The sequence below is a fragment of the Candidozyma pseudohaemuli genome, assembly GCF_003013735.1.
Source record: "Candidozyma pseudohaemuli strain B12108 chromosome Unknown scaffold00006, whole genome shotgun sequence".
Taxonomy (NCBI): Eukaryota; Fungi; Ascomycota; class Pichiomycetes; order Serinales; family Metschnikowiaceae; genus Candidozyma; species Candidozyma pseudohaemuli.
The window spans coordinates 136,584-157,693 of NW_020194440.1; the positions used below are offsets into that span (position 1 = coordinate 136,584).

The 21,110-nt window shown below is 44.7% G+C and overlaps 7 protein-coding genes across 7 annotated transcripts; 2 read left to right on the top strand and 5 right to left on the bottom strand.

Annotated features, from left to right (window-relative positions):
* Positions 1–165: 165 nt before the first annotated feature.
* C7M61_002776 (uncharacterized protein) lies at positions 166–852 on the bottom strand (the record flags this gene model as incomplete). The annotated part of the gene is made up of 1 exon (XM_024858138.1): positions 166–852. One exon carries the CDS (start codon positions 850–852, stop codon positions 166–168), a length of 687 nt encoding a protein of 228 aa, XP_024713544.1.
* Positions 853–2,095: 1,243 nt separating this feature from the next.
* Positions 2,096–2,791, bottom strand: C7M61_002777 (uncharacterized protein; the record flags this gene model as incomplete). The annotated part of the gene is made up of 1 exon (XM_024858139.1): positions 2,096–2,791. One exon carries the CDS (start codon positions 2,789–2,791, stop codon positions 2,096–2,098), a length of 696 nt encoding a protein of 231 aa, XP_024713545.1.
* A 553-nt stretch (positions 2,792–3,344) lies between these two features.
* On the top strand, positions 3,345–7,017 carry ISC1 (inositol phosphosphingolipid phospholipase; the record flags this gene model as incomplete). The annotated part of the gene is made up of 2 exons (XM_024858140.1): positions 3,345–4,485; positions 6,797–7,017. The coding sequence occupies 2 exons, from the start codon at positions 3,345–3,347 to the stop codon at positions 7,015–7,017; spliced, it is 1,362 nt and encodes a 453-aa protein (XP_024713546.1).
* A 75-nt stretch (positions 7,018–7,092) lies between these two features.
* C7M61_002779 (uncharacterized protein) lies at positions 7,093–8,292 on the bottom strand (the record flags this gene model as incomplete). The annotated part of the gene is made up of 1 exon (XM_024858141.1): positions 7,093–8,292. One exon carries the CDS (start codon positions 8,290–8,292, stop codon positions 7,093–7,095), a length of 1,200 nt encoding a protein of 399 aa, XP_024713547.1.
* A 2,431-nt stretch (positions 8,293–10,723) lies between these two features.
* Positions 10,724–15,977, top strand: C7M61_002780 (uncharacterized protein; the record flags this gene model as incomplete). Its single annotated transcript, XM_024858142.1, has 3 exons — positions 10,724–12,466; positions 12,774–14,754; positions 15,004–15,977. 3 exons carry the CDS (start codon positions 10,724–10,726, stop codon positions 15,975–15,977), a joined length of 4,698 nt encoding a protein of 1,565 aa, XP_024713548.1.
* A 60-nt stretch (positions 15,978–16,037) lies between these two features.
* On the bottom strand, positions 16,038–17,843 carry HGT14 (Hgt14p; the record flags this gene model as incomplete). The annotated part of the gene is made up of 1 exon (XM_024858143.1): positions 16,038–17,843. One exon carries the CDS (start codon positions 17,841–17,843, stop codon positions 16,038–16,040), a length of 1,806 nt encoding a protein of 601 aa, XP_024713549.1.
* A 642-nt stretch (positions 17,844–18,485) lies between these two features.
* On the bottom strand, positions 18,486–20,921 carry C7M61_002782 (uncharacterized protein; the record flags this gene model as incomplete). Its single annotated transcript, XM_024858144.1, has 2 exons — positions 18,486–20,301; positions 20,644–20,921. 2 exons carry the CDS (start codon positions 20,919–20,921, stop codon positions 18,486–18,488), a joined length of 2,094 nt encoding a protein of 697 aa, XP_024713550.1.
* Positions 20,922–21,110: the final 189 nt, after the last annotated feature.

Sequence of the window (21,110 nt, forward strand, 5' to 3'; positions counted from 1 at the left end):
CAAGATAATAAAAGGATACACGAAGCAGAAAAGGTATGGCTACAATTGCTGGCAAAGTTAAAAATGTAAATTTAAAATCGTTTCAGGAAATTCGGTGTCTCATTGTACCGTTCAAACTACAAAGACATAACTGCTCGACTCATATCCATAGTCATATATCAGTACTTAATGGGCATCTTCCAAAGCTTTGTTGAGTCTTTTGAAAATAAGAAAGCCTTCAAAGAAGTGCATGACAGCCCATGCTAACTTTCTCTTACCAGAGGCTCTGTATTGCTTCAACTTAGGCCAAGACACGACAGCAATTTCCACCAAATGAATGGCATACATTGCAATAGCAATAGTCTTGACATGGTCCTCTAAGAAAGCACCGCCAGATTTCAAGAAAGATGGAGCATATGAGGCCAATTGGGACAAGAAAGTGTCCCTAGCAATAATGTCTCTGATAAAATACTTATCGAAGGATCCAATTGCAAGAACAGCAGCAATGGGATACATTAACCACTGCTGAGGCTTATTGGGCAAGACTACTTTCTTCAACTGCTTGTGTGAATATCCTTGCACAGCGGCAGCATACTTGGCCATCGAAATCAACTTGGCCTTGATGTCCATAAACCCATTGACGTCCACCTTGTCCTCCTCAGGAAGCTCATTCCACACGAGAACAACCTCTTCAACTCTATCGTTTCTCTTGTAAGAAAGAGTAACAGACTTTTCATCAACGGCAGTAATATGAACGCTGGCAGGCTCGAGTTGATGAGCTGGGATCTTACCATACACCACGACATAATCAACCAAGGCCAATTGATGGTCCTTGTTCATATGAGAGGCAATTCTCTTCGAATGGTCACTCATGTTATTTTCTAGCGAGTTTTTCTGGAGTGTTGTGTAAAGCTGAAGGAGTCTCGCTTATTAAGTCTTGAGAAAGTACATGTGACTTAAGTAAGCAACGGCCCCGCGTTCGGGTCCGCATTGTGTTGCCACAAACCGGAGATACGAGATTAAAAGCTAAGAAAAAAAAGTTTAGAGTTTATCGTCGCCAACTTGCTTTAATTCCATGAGCTTCCATTCCATGAGCAGTTATGTACGATATGAGCTTTGGGACATGACTTTCGGACCTTTTCGTGGTGCGTTATCTCCGGCACACATTTAGTGTCAGACGCAGAGTGCGATGGTGTTAACCAGAGGGACAGATTTCGAAAACGTCGTTTATTGCTTCATTAATTTTGGTTCGAGCACATCGTGTCATGCACCGTTTTGTCAGATGGAAGGTCTTGGTAGATGCGAAAGCCAAGGAGTTTTGGAGCTTTTGAAATGCATCGGATCGGTGACACAACGCTGTCGAGCGATCGAACTCAATGAATAAAACATTGCACCTTCGTAAGTTTCATTCTCTATAGCAGAGCTTACTACCTCCCAGTCTCCAGACTCAAAGTTTTGGGAGGCTTGGACATACGACACTCTCCTCGTTCTTGCTAAGGGAAAGTACAATAGGTTGGCACTGACTTGCATTTGCACCTTCCCACCCTTGGGTGCCCTGCAGACCATGGCTTGCAGCAAGGAAAAGTCAAGAGAGTATAGTGAGCTGAAGCCCGTCTTGACTCCAGCGATTACAATGTCGTTGTCTACCCTCAGATCAAGCGAGAATGATATCCCAAACCCTCGCGTCACTTCTCTCTCCACGGAGGCATCCAGTGTGCTTAATTCTGTGGACACTGTCACAAGAGGGTAATATTCAATGGGGATAGTTTCTTGGTCGGAGCCTAGTTGAAACTCTATCATATTGACCGGAGGCTTCTGCCCAAGCCATGCTTTCCATTTAGACCTCTGAACGTGATCCTCAAAAAAGTAATATGAGTCGGTGTCTTCGATGTAGATAGCAGTTGTGTTCGCAATCACTGGGTTTCGGCCCATCACGAAATTGTTCCAAAAAGTTGAACTTTGTAACTCTTTTAATGTCTGAAAAACCCTTGTCTGGGGCAGTAAGCCACAGTGGGCCACAATAGCGTTCAAAAAGACAGTATAAAGAAGGGCACAAAAAAACATGAGCCTTCATCAATGCGGCAGTGCCTCCTTTTAACAAAAGCTCCTTGATGAATTAGGAAACTTCAGCACGTAAAGCATTCCGCATCAGCTGAAGAAATATCACAAGTTCACCATGCGTATTGAGATCTTTCTGTATTCGAAGAATGACATCGCGGGGCAAGTTTGGATTCGTGAGCCCAACCTTGTATTCTTGCTCCGCCACATTTAGCTCACACCAAACCTCACGATCAACATTGTTGGGATCGATATTGACAAATTTGAACTTGAGGAGATCGATGTCAACTGCTTCGATTCTCAAACCCAAGTACTGTTCGAATTTGGTGAGCTCCTCAGCGTCCTTGAGTGCTTGGTCACCTAGCGTGGATCGAGTGTTTTTCAAAATATTCTCGAGCTCGGCCACCTCTTTTCTCAAATTGTCAATGTCTCGATTGAGTGTATCCTTTGCAGCTAATCTGCTCTCCAGCTGGGCCGTGAGAGCGTCGACTTTTTCTTGCCTTGCTTGAAGATCAAGCAATGACTGAGCTGCTAGAGCTTCTGTTTTCTCTGACTTTTCTGTCGTTACTTTTATTTCCGCTTGTAGAGATCGTGCCCTTTTCTCAAACTCCTTCACTCGGTTGATATGTTGCAGCTTTGATGACAGGATGACCAGCTTTTTTTGTAGAGTAAAGGTCTGGAATCGCAGAGTAAAATCCTCCATCTCCTTAAGGAGCAGATTGAACTCTTGTACTGCTGGTGTGGTAAGACTCATCTGGTTATGGTGATGATGTTATGGTTTCCATGTCAGTATTTTGTGTATACTGCACTCCGCGCGCAAGAACATGCGTAGATAATGCTACTCACAGGCAGCTGCAAGTCTATGATACTAACCAATTAGAGGTTAGTGGAAAAAAAAGCAGTCTAGAAATTGAAAGATGCGTCATATCGAGAAAGCTTTCAAAAAAATTCCCGCATGATACTTGGTAGCCTTATCGACCATATAACGTTTGGTCATGGACTGTGTTTACGGATTTAACTGGAAATGCGCAGATGCTAATAAGTGAAACACATTTGGAGCTACGAATTTTGCTAGATCGCTCCATCCAACAGGCCGCCGGTTACTTTCAAAAATTTGAAGTTTCTAGTAATTTTGCAGGATTTAATTTTGAGTCCGGTGAGCTCTATCGCAGCCCCTTTGACGATAGAGCAAACACTGTCATCACTGCTGGCGTACAGGAAAGATAAACATCGGCTACGCTATTGTTCCGAGGCGGCTTTGAGCACTTTTTCTTTTCCCATATATTCAAAAAAAGGTCGGAAAACCCATGGAAAAGCATCGGTTGCGTCTTCTAACGCTAAATGCGTGGGGCCTCAAATACATCGCAAAACATAGAAAAGCCAGACTTCGCTGGATAGCAAACCAGCTCGCCTCTAGCGACTACGACGTGGTGGCACTCCAGGAAGTCTGGGTGGAGGAAGACTGGCTCTACATTGATGAACAGTGCCGCCTCGAATTTCCCTACCGTCGTCTTTTCCGTTCCGGAATAGTGGCTGGACCTGGCTTGGCCATTCTTCTGAAGATACCCATCAACAACTCCTTCCTATATCGCTTCCCCATAAACGGAAGACCTAGTGCATTCTTTAGAGGTGACTGGCTAGTGGGCAAGTCCATAGCAATCACCATCCTAGAGCCGCTCACGCCGGAGACACCTCCTATTGCTCTTCTCAATTCACACATGCATGCTCCATACGCCTCTCTGGGCGATGCTGCCTATTCAACTCATAGAGCTTGCCAGGCGTGGGATATGGCCAAGTTGGTTAAAACCTTGAAACAAGCAAATTATGCGGTCATCCAAGTCGGAGATCTCAACTCGAAACCAGGCCTGTTGCCCTACAAGCTATTCACCATCGAAGGCGGCTTGGCCGACTCATGGGAAATTTTAAAAGGAGATCGCAATCCTCTGCCTGAAGAAATTGCTCGCATGCATCCTGGGGATCAGATTCTCAAGGCGGGAGTCACCTGCAACTCTGTCTTCAACACATGGCACCCTCACCGGAAGCCACACGAAGCTTGCCGCCTTGATTACGTTTTAATTGATTCTCAAACCCTCACTCCAGTTCTGGCAGCAGTGAGATTCACGGAGACACTCCCTCCTCCTATCTCATGCTCGGCATCTGATCACTTTGCTTTTGCGGTGGATCTCGTGGTAAACAAACGGGACGTAACTAATCACCACGACGACCACAGCAGCGAAGAGCTCTTCTCATTGTATCGTGAAACCCATGAAGAAATTTCTTGGTACCTCCGTGAAACCATACCGTTTCAAGCAAATTGGCGCAAATACCATTTCTTCATCTCCATCATACTCGTTATCGCCATACACGTCGGCATCACCTTTGCTTCGCAGAGACAAGCATGGTCTTCTGTGCTTCTCTCGCTCGCAAGCACTTTAATTGCAGTGTCGGGTGTCATAAATGGGCTTATTTGGGGGTTCGGTGTTCGCTCAGAGCTGCGTGCTCTTCAAGAAGTTCGCTTCGAGGTAGAAGATTCAATGAGAAAGTTACAGAGGCATGGCGCGAGTGCCTGATATCCTTAATCCAATAGTTCCTTTTTTAGAAAAAATTGTCCCACAACTTAATATTTAATGCATATGATTCGATTTTGAAATGGCAGTCTATAGCGAAGAAATAAGCTCGATTTGGGGCACCTTCACACTTTATAAATCTGCAATCTCACAGTTACAAGCGAGTACGGACCTGTGAAGCCTTCAAAGAGTGAAACTTTCAAAGATTAAGGGGTTACCCTTTGGCGTTTCTAATGAGAGCTGTGCCACATACCTTGAATTCCATCTTAAATTGGTTGCCGAATTTGTTCGATGAAATTATTATGCTTGCAAATTTTATATCTTGGAGGCCATAATTTTTATCTAACAATCTTTTAGAATGAAGACATGGTTATGTGGTTAGTACCCGATCTACTAGACGATTTTGACAAACTCATTGCCTTTCTTCTTGTCTTGATCTGTGAATTCTTACACGAGTTAGCTAGAATGATTTATCGCAGAGATATAATTTGTTACCAATTACCTTTTCATGCTGACATCATCTTTTGGGAGGTTGTCAATGCCGTGAGGTGCTTCTTGATCAAATTTGCTCTCACCTATCCATCGTTTGAAGTGCAAAAGTTATTTTAGGGCCTACGGTAATTTCGTGTATCGTGGAACCGATGAATAAGATCCCCAAGGTTCCGACAGTGCAAGTCCCAGAAGATCGGGACTTAGGTTGTGCTGAGGTGTCGAGTGGTTCCAGATTAGCGCTGAACTTCGAAATCCTTGCTGGATATCATCTTGCTGAGTTTATCCCTCATTTGCATCTTCATGATTTTTCTTTTCTTTTTTTATTTCTTTTTTTATTTCTTTTTTTATTTTTTTTTTTATTTTTTTTTTCAATCAAATCTTGAGTTTTGGCTCTTTGGGTTATCGGTTCCCGGATCGACAATGCAGGAACCTCACCGGTCGGTCCAACTGGAATGATGCGGGTCTTGGAAAAATACCAAACTCGTTGGAACAACTGGCTAAATTTGCCATTGTGGATGAATGATACATTTTGATTTAGCAAACCCGGCTATCTTTTTAATTGTAAAGGGTGGGCATAATCCCGCATTGTTTGCGGTGTGAAACATTGTGATTTCTAGATTCGCAGCTACATCTTCACAGCGACGAGTTCTAAGGACATTTTCAAAAAAATCCAAAAGTACAGATCTCGCGCCAGAGCCGCAGGCGGGGTTTTCCTGGCTGAGACCACATTTTTGTTTGTATCTTTAATGTTTCATGTTTCAATTCCCACTAACGCATCACGCAGAGCTGAGGAAACATAGGTTTTAACACTCATAGTTGAGGGGCGTTGTACTACACTCAGGAAATCGGGCGTGTGGTCTAGTGGTATGATTCTCGCTTTGGGCGACGGTTGAGGTAACTTGACCGACATGCAAACATGCGAGAGGCCCTGGGTTCAATTCCCAGCTCGCCCCGTTCTTTTTTTATTTTTGCCGGTCTAAACCAGACACCAATCTAATGAGCTGTTACACTGTAAGATTGAAATATTTAAAGCTGAATCAGATAGAGAAGCCATTGTGACGTACTGTACACGTTTTTGGAGGCCTCGTAATGTACGTGCGGTAGCTTTGGCTGACTCATTGCGCAGGGAGCCTCTGGGGTACTCATTGATTTGAGAAATCCTCTACGCTTTTCGGAAATTGCAAAGATGGCTTCAACTGTTTTTGTGACTCATTCTGCAGAAAATTGGATCACGGTGGCTCACGGCAGTACTTGTACGGATGCTCCGTCTCCGAACATGGCTTCTAGGCCCCCTCCCCACCGCTTCGTAAACTGGTAATCCACAATATGCATCTGCAGTATGTCAAGCTAGCATCCGTAACCATACTGCGGCTCAACATACTGATTCTACGAGCTTCTTAGCGGCCAAATGATGCCTTGCACGCCTAGTGTTGGACAGCCCGTCAGTGTTCAGGTATCAATGCTTTTTTTGTAGAATTACCCAAAGTACACACGGATAATTGTAGTTTTTTTCTAATCTGTAGCATGACCTGCTGACGTATCGATGGGGCTTAAAGAACGGCTGAGGAGACAATTACCCTCCAGCAGCTGGATCTCTGCAGTGCCTACCCGGTATTTGTATTTGTCAGAATCCCAATTAAGCTAGTGGCAAAAATGATCAGTATATAAATGGGCTGGCAATAACGCATCCCACTCAAAAGCTATGTCCAAACACTCCATTTCTTCCGACAGAAAGTCGATTTCATCCGACAACACCGAGACACGGTCTGTTATCTCGAGCTTGGCTCTGGTGAAGAGCAAAGCGCTCAATGCGTTCAAGTGCAGCAAACACATTAATCCAGAGGAGACGAAACCAAGAAAATATGACGAGAAGTCCAAGGATTCTTATGAAGCCAAGGCTGCATACATGGCCACTCGCTGACGTACTCTACACTTTTAATTGAATTTAATAATACGAATAACGTGTGAATTTCATTCTTTGTAGACCTTTTTTTTTTCACAGTAGACGTGCGTTCTGATATTGGACCACGCGTGAGTCAGCCGAAATGGATTGACGATGTGCATCTATGACTGTGACCAAGCTTTCTTCAACATCTTTCATGTTTCTGAGAATGGAGGCTAGTTCCCCTTGAAGATCAGCCACCACGGTATGAGGGTCTTGAGATCTCAAAAACTTCATCGTATTATGATACGCTGGTAATTGTGGAAAATAGCACTCTCCATTCCCAAAACACAAGTCCTCGGTGCAAGAGAGGTAGTGTTGATGGGCCTTGAGTACACAGCTGTCAACATTAAACAAATTTTCCACAAGACGAACAGTGCCCTGCGCGTGGTTTTGAAAGAAAGAGAGCTTGATTTCAACATCCTTGCGTACCTTGAGAAGACTAGTCTGAAGTCTTTCACAATCTGCAAAGCTTTCATCCACCTGGGATTGATAGTATTTTGCGCCAAATTCTCCGACAATATTATTTTCATCGCAAAGAAGATATATGGCTCTCGAAGTCACTCCGATAAGTCTCTTTCTTTCGAGGGTAAATGCTTTACAGCAGCCGAAAGCCATATTCATGAGCAAAACCATATTGTCAGCAATACTGTCTATATATCGAGACCCAGCGTGGTATAAGTGCCCCATGTCAGCGGTTGAGATGATCTGTTTCTTCTCAGCATCGATTGACAACGATTCGGCAATCATCGGGAACTCAAGAGGTAACTGAGATGGAAAATTCCAAGCAAGCTTTAGGTCATTGCTGTTCCTCTGTCTCACTATAGATCTTGGATTACAATCCGAGACTGGTAGATTGGCTTGGCTCTGCGAGAATAGGTCAATTGGCGAGTCTTCTTCATTAAATGGACACTGACTGAATTCACCAAAGTATATAGTATTGCCTCCACCGTCACTCTTGATGGCGTCCTTCTCTATCTTATAACGAAGTAGGTTGATTTCGTACTTTCTGATACTCCGATATGAGTGGGAAATGTCACAAATCATCTCACCATCCCATTCAAATTCTTCTTCACTTCTTGAAGCGCTGGTTGGAGGAGTTTCTGCCTCGTTCCATGGTACTTCAAAGGAATCGTTTTCACCATAAAGCTCAGGAGTGGTGGCTTCTTTGGTGAAGTAGAACTCATCAAGTTGCAGTGGGGCCGGTGTGTCAGAGGACTTCATTTCAGCAATAAAATCAGTATGCTCCACCATGGATACGAAAAGAAACGTGAGGAGTATACTTTTCCATTACTCTTTTCTAGATGCTTTATTAGCCATCATCGATACATTCGACCTTAAAGGCAAGTGCTATCATTGGCAAGACAAGAGCCTCAATATACCTTTTATTTGTAGCGGTCACTCATTTGGGGTGGGCAGCCGAATCCCAACTTCCTGGTTCGGGTGGATTTTGCACCCATTCCTGTATAGTCAGACGTACCCAACTTCTCCAGGCTGGCCACCTCAACCCAGAATTACCTACACCTTTCATTAAATAGACACCACTCATCAACCAATGCAACCGCTTTTCAAGCCCCTTTTACTATTTGTTCTTGCAAATTTCGTATCCGCAAGCATATTTGATTTCATTCAAAACCAGTTCCATCACGGTGAGGGAGACAGACCTTCTTATGAACAGAAGGTCCTAGACAGCCAGTGCGAAAAATACTTGTGTCCAGATACCTTAGAGTGTGTTTCAAGTCCAAAGAAATGTCCTTGCCCTTTCCCTTCATCTCAAATGAGGTGTCCATTACCAAACGGTGATTTCGTGTGCATTTCGAAGCCCGCAGGCGATTTTGATAGACGGTACGATGATCCAGAGAAGAATTACAAGGTGGACGCTAAGAATGACGAGATTAGAGACTGTGGCTGGGTCAAGAGGGCCTGGCAAGGAAAGTTGTAAGTAAAAAATGGGATTTAGGTAGATCAAGCTTCACGCGTTCAGTGACGCACTCGGCGCTCAAGAAAAAGCTATACCACTCTGGTTCCAGGTGGTCAAGGTCGTCGGTCATCGGTTAATAAAAATAAAGTATAAAGAGAGATTAAACCATCGTAAGGGCTCGGTGACAATGAGATTACCAGTTGACATATTCCCACAAACTACAAGCGCGTGCCTCTGTCACTTTGATTCTGATGTTATATCGGTCTTCGACAAATATTACGAGTTAAGAATATTAGGAGATGCCAGCTTGTTGCACCCGAAGAAGGCTGGATAATCTCTACTCCTACAAGCAGCTCGACCCTCTAAGAACTCAATCTGAGAATACCTAGAGTCACTTAAGAGATCAAGCATTTGAGATTCATGCTAAAATAGCGTAGATGAAAAGCTGTAAGAGCTCTGTTTCAGAACAACATTCTATACAATTTCACTCAAGGTAGAGTAGAAAATACATGGGGAATGAAATGGATAAACTGTTTACTCTTGAAATGATTCAAACAAATGTAGAAAGTCTACGCAGAGCTTTGCCCTGTTCAGGTCTGACGACGATAAGCTTACAGGTTTCGCGATGTGGCTAAGCCTTATCTAACTTTCCTTGCTTTTCAATAAGAAATTTCGAGCAACTTCAAAAAAAACTTCCCAAATGATTCTTTTTGAAAGTCTGTTACATGTGCAATTCGCCTTGAACTCGAAACTTACACCAAAAGGTGTGAACATCAGGACCAATTGTGTCAGAATGCACTGGGACCCTGAGTAGGCGAGAATGTAATTTCTTTTTCCTGAACGGCCCAAGTTAGCTCAATGTTGGAAAACACAAAATGGACCATTGTACACATTCGGTCAATCTAGACAGGTTCCCGGCTGACTCCTACAAATGGGACTCCGATAATTGACAGAGTCCTCTCATGACGTCAGTATGAAAGTACAACTATGTAATAGCCTGCATAGTGCACAGAAAAAGAAAGAAAAGCTACATTCTACCGCCGAATATTTGGCCTTGTTAAAAAAATAACTGCATCTTATGTGACAATACCATCGAGCTGGAATCCCTGAAAACCCACACGACCATAAATACCTTTTACTATTGTTGGAAGAAGCCTTTTATTCAGTCGCATGACTCTATCCATAGTATGATTAAAAGTGGCATGGAAATCCTGGGGCGCCTGCAGGATGGCTTCTTAGAAGCTGATTACCGAGATTCTCCACAGAGATAATAGAGGGATGTCGCGCGACATTGCTGGGGAAATCCGAGCTTTCGAGAGTACAAAAGAGACGTACTTTCGGTACCCCTAACCTTATGTAGTGTCGAGGGTTATGGACCAATGGTAATCAACCGTGCTACGAGCTTATCAGCTAGGCTGTCGAAAACATGTCACCTCGAAGGGTTTCCGTGGTCGCACCCCACTCTGGTCATATGAAGCGCCGCAGTATACTCACGGTCTAAGGGGCACGATACAGGGGTTTTTGTAACCAAAAAGCAATCCAGCGTAGTCTTTGTTTACTTGATAAAGTAGTTTTAGAGCTTCTTGAGAAAATAGTTTCTGTTGTAATTTCTGTTTTCGATCCAGCACTTTGCAGCCAAGCTCCCCTGCATTCTTGTCCTGCCGCTCACCTTCCTTTTTCTGCCTCCCTCACCTCCACTCCTCAGGTCATATATAACGCAAGGACCCCCAAAATTACCCGAACTCCTAACATTTTGCTAGCACTATGACCATATCGATATCCGAAAGTGTCTATGATAGGAGGAGGTCGTCATGTATGGAGCGTCGTCGTTCCGTCACCTCCAACTATAAGTGCTTCCAGAACTACTACAACGCTCTCAAGTATCTCCAGCCGAAACCAACGTATATTTCGAACGTCCGTTCATCGGTTAACCACTGGCAGCTCAGGGACTTGGTGCAGGTTGATGCTTACACGGGAAGTATCTATCACACGCTAGACGACTCGATCAGAGCGTTGCTGGTGTTCCCCTTGTATGAAGAAACCCTCAAATCCCACGATTACTTGAGCCTACCGTACTTTCCCAGATGTTTCAATCACAGCGCAGGTGGTCACATTGTCACAGGTGGCGTGGTTACCTCCCTGTCCAAGGTGTTCTCCATGGACATCCCCGACTTGACCAAATCCATTCCAGGCTCCTCCCACAGGCTGCCCAAGGGCTTGTTCTCCTTCTATTCTCCATACACCGAGGGAGATCTCACGTTCAAGTTAGGTGAGATGATAAACAATGCCGTCACGGTTTACCCAGACTACCCGGGTGGAGACTCTCATTTCACATCCTACGTATGCAACAACGACTCCAATTTGTACGTATTGGATATTGCAAACAGCAGAATCAGCGCAGACCGGAAGTTGGTTTGCGAAAACAACACTTCACTTAATAACGTCCACCAGCTGCCGGACGGAAGACTCCTAACAGCCACAGGAGACTCCAGCTCCATCTTCTTACTCGATCCCAAGTCGCCGAAGCCGCAAGTCGAGGTCATCAGAACTGCTTACGACTCTGGTTTCGGTATTTCGTACCATAATAATGAAAACACATTGGCAGTGGCATTCCAGGAAGGTGCATGCTTGCTCTTTGACCTAAGGAAAGCCACAGAAGAGCCCCTTTATGAGGTCAAATCCACAAGACCAGGCCACCAATCTGGCGCTTTCCGCTGTTGTAAGTTTTTACACACAGCGATTCAAGATTTGCTTGTCATTTCAGAGCATGTTGGAAGAGTTCATTTAGTGGACCTTCGTGACCTCGACCAGGACAACCAACAGGTGCTTGTATTCCCTTTTGCATTAGACCAGTATGGTCGCCACAAACACGAGAGGCTCAGCGTGCGTGACAAGCTCATGAACTCCCAAAGAAAGCACAGTTTCGCCAGTGTTGATGATGACATGAATGAAAAGAATGTGGACAAGCACAAGAGATTTGACATTTTCGACGAGTCACAGTCCCATTTTTCTGCACCTTTGGTCTATGACTACAACTATCTCGCGGAAGAGAATCCAAAGTTGTTCAAGGATTACGTCTATCAGCCACAGCCAATGCCCGTCTGCAACGAGGATGACGGCACCTTGGCACCTCCGGAGCTCAACCACCCACAGTGGAATTCTACCCCTAGTTCCATCAACAACGATTGCGTTTCTAATCAGGAAGAGGCCCAGCCCCGCCACCTGAACCTGGTTTCCGTTGATCCCCACGATGTCAGACAACGCTTGGACTTGGAGGCAGGGCAAGGTATGTCGCACGATACTAATATGGCAGACTCTTCGCCTCCTCAGCAACGTTATTCTTGTCATGACTCCTACCAACAATCAGTCAATCATATTCACGGTGAAATGGAGTTGTCCGGCTTGGACTGGCTCGAGAATCAGTTGTATATTGGTTGCGAGGATGGTGGCATTGTCACCTGGGACATTAACGTGCGTGCTCGCCGTAGTATCGGCAGTTTCTCCTATGTTTGATGGAAGAAAAGCATGAACAGTTTTGCAACTACGGTTTTACGACGAAAAAAATTTACGATGTACGGTTTTCTAAGCCTTTCTTGGTAGCCCTACTCTTTCCAGTCGCGTCGCGAGTGTCTTATTTTTGTTACAGACACACGTGACCGTGATCCTACTACTCTTCAGCATCATTGACCATACTGCAGCTTCGACCGGGCAACCAAGCATAAAAACACCCTTCCTAATGTACATAAACCCTTCCCAGTATTCGCAGGTGTTTTCTGATATCAAACGAACATCATCTTCCCATTCCACATGCAAGCTTATATTGTTTGTCTCGTGTCTCAGCATTGATAGCATATGTACGGCTAAGATATTGAGTCTAGTATTGAAAAAGAACCTCATCCAATACCAGCTTATTCCAGTTGCTGGCTATGCCGATTTGAAAGAGCATTACCTTAAACTCGATCCAGAAGTGTCGAATGTCATTCTCATAGGCTGTGGAGCCATGGTTGATATCGAGTCTTTCTTCGAGATCGATCCAAATGACTATGTTACATCGCAAGACCCAATGCCGTTGAATCACTCACAGCCTCTCGAAGAGCCAGATCAAGGCCCATCATTCAGCAGAAAGATATACATCATGGATGGAAGCAGGCCGTGGAACTTGGACAATGTTTTCGGTTCACATATGGTAGTCTGCTTTGACGACGGATACATAGACAAGAACTTGGCACAAGAACGAGAAAGCTTTAAGGTGTTGGTGGACGCGTCCGATCATGAGTCCAGTGATGAATCCAGTGGTGAGGAGTCTGACGAACCTGAAGTCATAGAAGATGAGGATGCGGAAGATTTCGAAGACGATGGTGGTGTGGTCACGGATGACTCTGGCGAGAACAGAAAACGCCGTCTTGAAGAAGTCGAAAATAAAAAGATACGAAAACAGAGGAGGAAGGAGCTCAATGCGAGCGAGAATGTCATTGAGACCTACTACAACCAGGGAACCGCTGTATTGACAGCCACAACCGCCATCATATATGCATTATTGGCCACAATTGGTGAAACTAGCATAGATAATCTTTGGCTCTCTATCATTGGTGCATCATCCCTTGATCGACTTCATCCAGAGGTCTATGACAAAATACAACCTCTATTCCTGGAGGAAGTTCATCGACTCAACCCATCGAACGCCGGCACTGAGAGATCTGCAGACTCCACAGCCCTATCGATAGAGAAGGATTATCACTTGTTCTTGTTGCGTCACTGGACGCTATACGACTCATTTTTCTATTCATCCCTAGTGAACTCCAAACTCAATCTTTGGACCGAGGATGGCAGGAAAAAGCTTCACAAGTTGTTCGCTAAAATGGGCATTTCCCTTTCGGTTGCCCAACAGAAGTGGCTCTACATGGATATCTCCGTCAAAAAGAACTTGCCCACCATTTTCAACAAATACCTACCTCTTTACGGACTTGAGGGCATAGTGAGAGATGGATTTGTGAGAACCTTCGGCTTCGTTGGACAACTATCTGCCATGGAATGTGTTGAAGCACTTGTTGCCCTTCTTGAGGCCGACGAAAGGATTAGTGGGGATAAGAATAACGACAAGGACGAGGATATCAACGAGAAGATCGAAAGAAAGGAGAAGCTATGGGTCAACAACTTTTGGTCCTCTTGGGATGCGCTTAACATGAACAATCATGGCAATGCTTCAAGAATTGTATCCTCTAACACAAACTCATTAGCCTCAGCTTTGAGTTCCAAGAAGTTAAAGGGTTACGACCTTTTGATGAGGGGCCTTGAAAAGGCAAAAGATATCCAGCAAATCATCTTCAAGACAGGCATGTCTGTCTTGGAAAGAAAGCTCATGAAAAACTTACGACTTTATAGACTTTGCGTCTTGAATGATGGATCGATTCCCGACTTGAGCATGTTCAACAACCCGCTCATTCTCACAAAGTTGGGCAATTGGCTTTTAGAGAACATCAATGAGCTCGAGTTTTTAAATCTCGCCTCAAAGAATGACAAGTCTCTTTCAAATGCATTGAAACCTCTCGTCCTAGCCAGTTTGGACCCTGCATCAGACACATACCTTGTCATTGGTCTTGCACCAAAATATCCAAGGGGACTTGATAATTCCGCAAAAGCCAAGATCGCTCAAGAAACCAAAGACAGACCACATCAACATGATTCTACTTTCATGACTCGTCTTAATACCTTCAGCGTTGCATTCCAAAGAGTTGCTGCATCATCGGATGCGAAGGTGAGAATCAATAGCTTTGAGTCTTCGATCATCGAAATTCGTAAAGACGACCTACTGCCATTCTTGGAGAAACTCACTTTGAGCGGATTAATTTAATTCTATCATGTTGGTTCCAACTAATGCAGCAAACTGTTATCAGCATGCAGTGACGAGACCCCGAGCGCATACCTTGATGCACATACTACACATCAAACATCAACATCTTCAACTTTTCATCATGACAAAGCACGTGGTAGTTGGGTATGTGAAGCTTCAATTGATTGATACCTACACTTTGCTAACATAAGAGCGGGCATCATTGGTTTATACGTTACTTTTGAACTCCTCAACAAGGGAATTGATCCTGATAGCATAACCATAATCGCTGAGTTTTTACCCGGTGACCAATCTTTCCGTTACACATCTCCCAACGCGGGTGCTTACTTCACGCCATTCGTTGAAACGACAAAATTCTGTCGCTATACTTACGAGAGCTACGACTTACTTCGCAAGTTCATAGGAAAGAAGCTCCCCGGAATTGAAAAGACGCATACCATAGAACACTTTGCTGAAACAATTGACCAGTCTGAGGTAGAAGATATAATGAAGTTCATCCCTGATATCACAATTTCTCGGTCACTGTCGCCTGGATGCTCCACCATGGCGTCATTTACCGGCATCACTTTTAATCCACCATTGCTAACCCTTAATCTTCTTGAAGCCTTCAAAAAGATGGGCGTAAGAACAGTCGTGAGGTGCCTATCCAAACTCGATGAAGCATTCCTAGAAGGCACCACTGCGGTGTTCAATTGCACAGGTCTAGGAGCAGCTGAGCTTGTTGGCGACAAGAAGATCTTTCCAACACGAGGTCAGGTTGTAGTCATAAGTGATCCAAGCATTAAATCGGTGGTGACAGAATGGAAGCAGGAAAGCTCGACTTACATTATACCGAGGCCTCACTCCAAGAACCACGAGGTGATCCTCGGTGGCTTCTACCAACCGCATAACGCAAACCAGCAAACATTATCCAGTGAGACCCAGGATATCATCGACAGAACTCTGAGACTCTACCCGGAATTACTTCATAGTAAATCGATAAGTGACCTCGAGTTGTTGAGAGTCGTTGCAGCTGTTCGTCCTTCAAGGGAAGGTGGAGCAAGGATAGAGAAAGAGGTTACCCCCAAGGGCAGCATTTTTCATAACTATGGTGCCGGCGGACTGGGATACTTAAACGGACTCGGAATGGCCAAACATTGCGTGGACCTCTACCACTCGGATACCTAATTTTGTCGTGTAATATCGTATGTAATGATGAAACCACAATTCTGGATTGAAGTGACTTATCTATACCTTGTCTGTATTAAATTTCATGAAGTTTTCATCGTGCAGATGCTCATCGAATTTGTTTGTGTCTGTTTTGAAAAGGCCTTGATGCTCTTTCATCAGCGCTTCCGCTCCTCTTCTAGCCTCCTTGAGCACAATGGAGTGAGCAAGTCGGGGAGGGATATTTTTGTTAAACAATCTGTCCATGTCTTCCAAGGCAATGCCTTTTGTTTCTGGTATACAGAAGTACACGAAAGGAACAGACAAGACCGCCAACGATGCAAAAAAGAAATAAATGCCGTAGTCCATCGATCGGATCATGTCCGAAGTGAAACGACTCATTATGAAAATTGGGACCCAAGACACAGCAGCATTGATTGCCTGAACAAAAGAACGGATATTCTGATCAAAAACTTCACTGCCGATAACAAAAGGACCTCCGGACCAAGCAAGAATGAAAGATGAGATCCAAATGTACATCATAACGATCGCAGCAGTACCACCAGGGCCAGCTTCTACGCCTGGCTCCGTAGGATCGTTCACTTTAAGATATGCCCCGATGTACCAGAAGCATAGCGAACAAACGGTCGAGGAGCACATGAAGGCCTTTCGTCTACCAAATGAATCCACAATGAAGATGATGTAAATGAAGGTGCAAACAAACTTGACAACACCAAACATGCCAGTCGAGAATAGGGTAGCATTGGTCCCGTTAACGCCTAAGCTTCCAAAGATGCGAGGGGAGTAATAATTGATGGACTGAATACCCAAAAAGTTTTGGAAAAGGAACAATAAGCAAGTGAGGCATAGACGATAAAGAATTCTTCTGTCTTTACTGAGGAACACTTGCTTAAAGGGGTCTGTAATACCAAGACCGACATGGTTGCGCTGATATTCGATGGACTCTTTAACCTGATTGACCTCGTAGATAATGTATTCGTCGTCCTCGCTCAAGTTTCTGAACCATTTTAGATTATTGATTGCTTTGTCATGCCTGTTAACAGAAAACAACCATCTGGGACTTTCTTTCATGATGATGCTTCCCGCGAGAAACATTCCACTAGGAACAAGCTGTATAGCAAAAGGAATAAACCACTGTTTCTTGCTTGATGCGATATGTGTGTCGATGCCGTAATTAATCCAGAAACCGACCAAGTCTCCCATTCGCCAACCGATTTCATATAATGCAATGATTCTGCCCCTGATGGCAGGAGGACTGATTTCAGAAAGATACACAGGAGTCAAGTTCGTCGAGAACCCAACAGCAAGACCAGCAAGCACTCTTCCCACGTAAATCGGAGCAAGTCCATTCTCAGAAGAAGCAGCCAACATGATCGCAGAACCAACAGTGATAGTGGCAGCAGCGATAATGAGTGAAATCCGTCTACCCCAGTAATAAGAGAACGGATATGAAATGAGGGCGCCAAAGAAGCAGCCGGCGTGAAAGACCGATATAACGTCAGAAATGATTTTATCGGCGTGAGCTTCAGTCATGTTATTTAAACCAAACTCATCTCTGAATGATTTCAAGGCAACGGTACCACCGATAAAACCGCCATCATATCCAATGATGATAGCAGCAGCTGAAGCGATAAGGGCTGTACCGTAAATGCGCCAGTTGTAGACAGCAGGCGGTGTAGGCCTTTCCTCATACTTCTCGAAAAGCTTCTTCAACATCAAAACATCCTTCGTCTTCTGCCATGCCAGCGTCCTGGGTCCTTCATTCTTATCAAAGTTGTAGGTCAGTGTAGATAACGCTTCCAGCTTGGATATCTCGACATCGGTGTGCGTGTAATCTGAATCACAAAGCAGCTTGACTTTACCCATAGGCAAACGTTGTAGAAGCTTTTGGAGGATTTTGGTAATATTGCCCCAAACCAGGATCCTCCAAACCTTTTATATTACGAAGCAGATAGTTCACGGGAATTAATAACCAGGATCAGGGTGGAGAAGCATATACCAAGCGAAAGTTTGATGCAGTTTTTCGTGCAGGTCGAGCTCATCGATCAGAGTCCGAAGTGAGACAGTTCACTCACCTGCGCCTCCATGGTCCCAATGTAGATAGCGCCAAAAAACTGGACCTCAACTTTTTTATTCGTTGATAATAGCTTTGTAAGATCTTAAGCAAAAAACCGAGTTCCAGGTATTCCGATTGACGGAGGTGTCGCGGGGCTCTTCGGTCCGCCATAGGCCGGCCCCCACACGGATTGGCACCGCTCATGATGTAAACAGCCCCTGGAGGCACAATTGGAGCGTATTACGAGGGAAAAGGTGACGATTATCGAGAAATCCCCCAATTTTCCCCCACGTTTCAAGGGGGTTCATTGGAAAAGATCGTGGGGGACCAGCAATCCAGCGTGGAGGAAGCGGCGAAATCGTGGGGGCCCCTCCACTCTACCCCAAACTTTACTCTGACATCACCTCCACATTATGCTGTTCCCCGTGGGGAGGTTGCGTATGATAGGTTGCTTATTCAAAGGCAAACTCGCCCAATTCGCCCTCTAATTCCAGCTTGCGCTTCTCTAATTCGTTAACATTCTCCGTAAGCGCCGAGACTTCATCAAAACGCCTTTGCCGTTTGGCCTCCTCCATTTGCTGCTCAACCAAGAATTTCTGCTCGCTGACGACCATAAGTTCTTCTCGTAATTCTCGAATTTGCTTCTTGGTGAGCCTGGGTTTAGTGGGCACGGGGCTTGGTGAGGCAATCTCGGGGTTGTTATCAAATGGTTTTAATTCACCAATTTGCCCAGTCAAGCGTGTCTTCTCCAATTCCTGATAATGGTCGTTTATACGTTTGAAGTGGAGAAGCGAGTCTTGCAAGAACACAATAGTCAGCTTATAAACATTTGTTACAAGCGACGGGTTGAATAAAGGAACATGTTTCTTGGAAGTCGGGTCGAGTCGAAACAGCTCGCGCTTGAAGTTTTCGATTGCAATTTCGAAATCTTTAAGGTACTTCATAAGTTTCGTTCGTAGCTTGTTTATCTCGTCAGTTTGCTCTTCAAGTCCACTTGCAGCCAAGTTGTCGTAACGCGGCAATGATGTGGAAATGTGCATCTTGAGCATCAAAAGCTCGTCATATGTTGCAAATATAGCAGAGGATTCTTCGGGGGTTTCTGATCTACCACGTGGAATTAGCGTGTCTTTGCACGTCTTGCAACATCTAAAGGAGAAAATGCTGGCATGTCTTGACTTTTCTTGATTCAACAGGACCAATGTGTCCCAATTATTAATGACATGAGGTGGGTAGTTAAGCGTGGGAAGAAGCTTCATGAAAATGCCAGCAGGAACTTGTAAGGAGCACATTGAAGACATGTCCTCTGAGTTAATGGCTAAATCACTTACTATGGATCCACATAGGCGACAATGATGCTTCCTGACAAGAAAGTTGAACTTCGCATAACAAAGTGGACAGTGAGTGATCTCGTCATCAATTTGCCAATTATCGTGGCCAACAATTTCTTTTTCTTTCTCGAGATACTCCTCTGCAGTGTAAGGTGGCCTTGGGGAATTAAAGACCAGGAAGACTGAGTTTCTATGTTCGGCATGCCATAGATAGTTCTCCGCCATGAGATTCGTGATTTTAATGAACCGCTTTTGGAGCACGTCTCGTCTCGATTGTTTCTCCGCCACTTTCGTGGTTCGTATTTTGGAAAAGCTCTCAGTCAAGTCTTTGCTGTTAACCTGTGTGCCCAACTTAATCAGCGGTTTATTGAAGTAGCAGCTCTCACAAGACCTTGCGAAAACACCGTACGAGTCATACTGAGGTAGAGTGTCCTTGGATGCCGAATTGTTGAGTTTGACTCGATATCTCGTATGGTCATTGCAGTAAAGCAAGCCGCATTTTCGGCAGTTAACAACTCCCGTTCTCACATTAAGAAGCTTTTTACATTCTTTCTGGGAGCAATAGTTTGGTTTTCCAGGAACAGGCTGTTTCCAATGTGCCCTCTTTAAAGAACTCTTCAGACCCGTATCTGGGGTTCCTTCTTGAGCTTCTCCATTGACGTCACTAAGACCAAAACCGTTGCTATCATCGAATAAATCGAGCTTTAGGGTTTTTTTAATGGGTGTTTTTTTCTGGACTGATGTTTCATTTTCTTTTCCGGTGTGGGAGTCATCGATGTGTCTGTTGAGTTGGATCAAGGAGACCATATCCTCGTCGCATATGGGACAAATGAGTTTTTCGGAATTATCTCGTAGTTCTGTTTCTCCTGTGGTTGACGATGGACTTGTCGGTAGATCGACGTCTTTTGAGGAAATGGGGGTCATGATGATCTCTGCCTCCCTGGCATGTACCACTGTGGAACGCTATCGCTTATCAAGGCTTGATACTATGGCTTCGATCACGTGACCAATTTCCAAACATCTAGAAACCGACCGGTGGTCTAGTGAAACGAAGAAGGCCATTAGGGGCTTATCACCACCTGTAATGAAGCCACAACTACATTTTCTCTCTTTGTATACTTTTATTGACACGCGCTGGGCATGCCATGATGCGAGCATAGTACATGTTCATGGAGAACTCTCCGTCAACCCGCTTCTCCATCATCTATCCGTACTTCATGTTCAATTGTCCCGCAGGACACTCACCGACTTCAATATATATAATGTGCGGGCAATCGCTTACTCCAACTTCTGGACCAAAGACTCCAACACCTTGCCGAAGTCAACGTTAGGGTCCTCCAATGTCTTCAAAGACAAACCAGCACCGCTAGATGGCTTATCCTTAGGAGCGTGCAATCTGGCGTACTCAGCCTTGGCCTCCTTTATCAACTTCTCCTGCTTCTTCCACTCCTCGGCCTTGTGCTGTTCACTGACAGCAGACTCCAAGTTGTATCTGTGGACGGCTCCGTAGAGGACACCAGCGCCGAGAGCGGAGTATCTTAACACGTTGAATGTCGACATCTGGAAATTCAAAAGGTGATGTGTTGTGTGGAGTTGGACCTTAGTATATTTTTTTTCGCTCGGTTTTGTTTTCTCACTCCATTTTGATTGGACGTCAGACGGACCCCCGTACATCCCGTGGGAACCACCACACCTATAGCCCAGGCTTTTCTGGTGGGGGAGGGTGTAAACGCGTGTTTTTGGTTGATT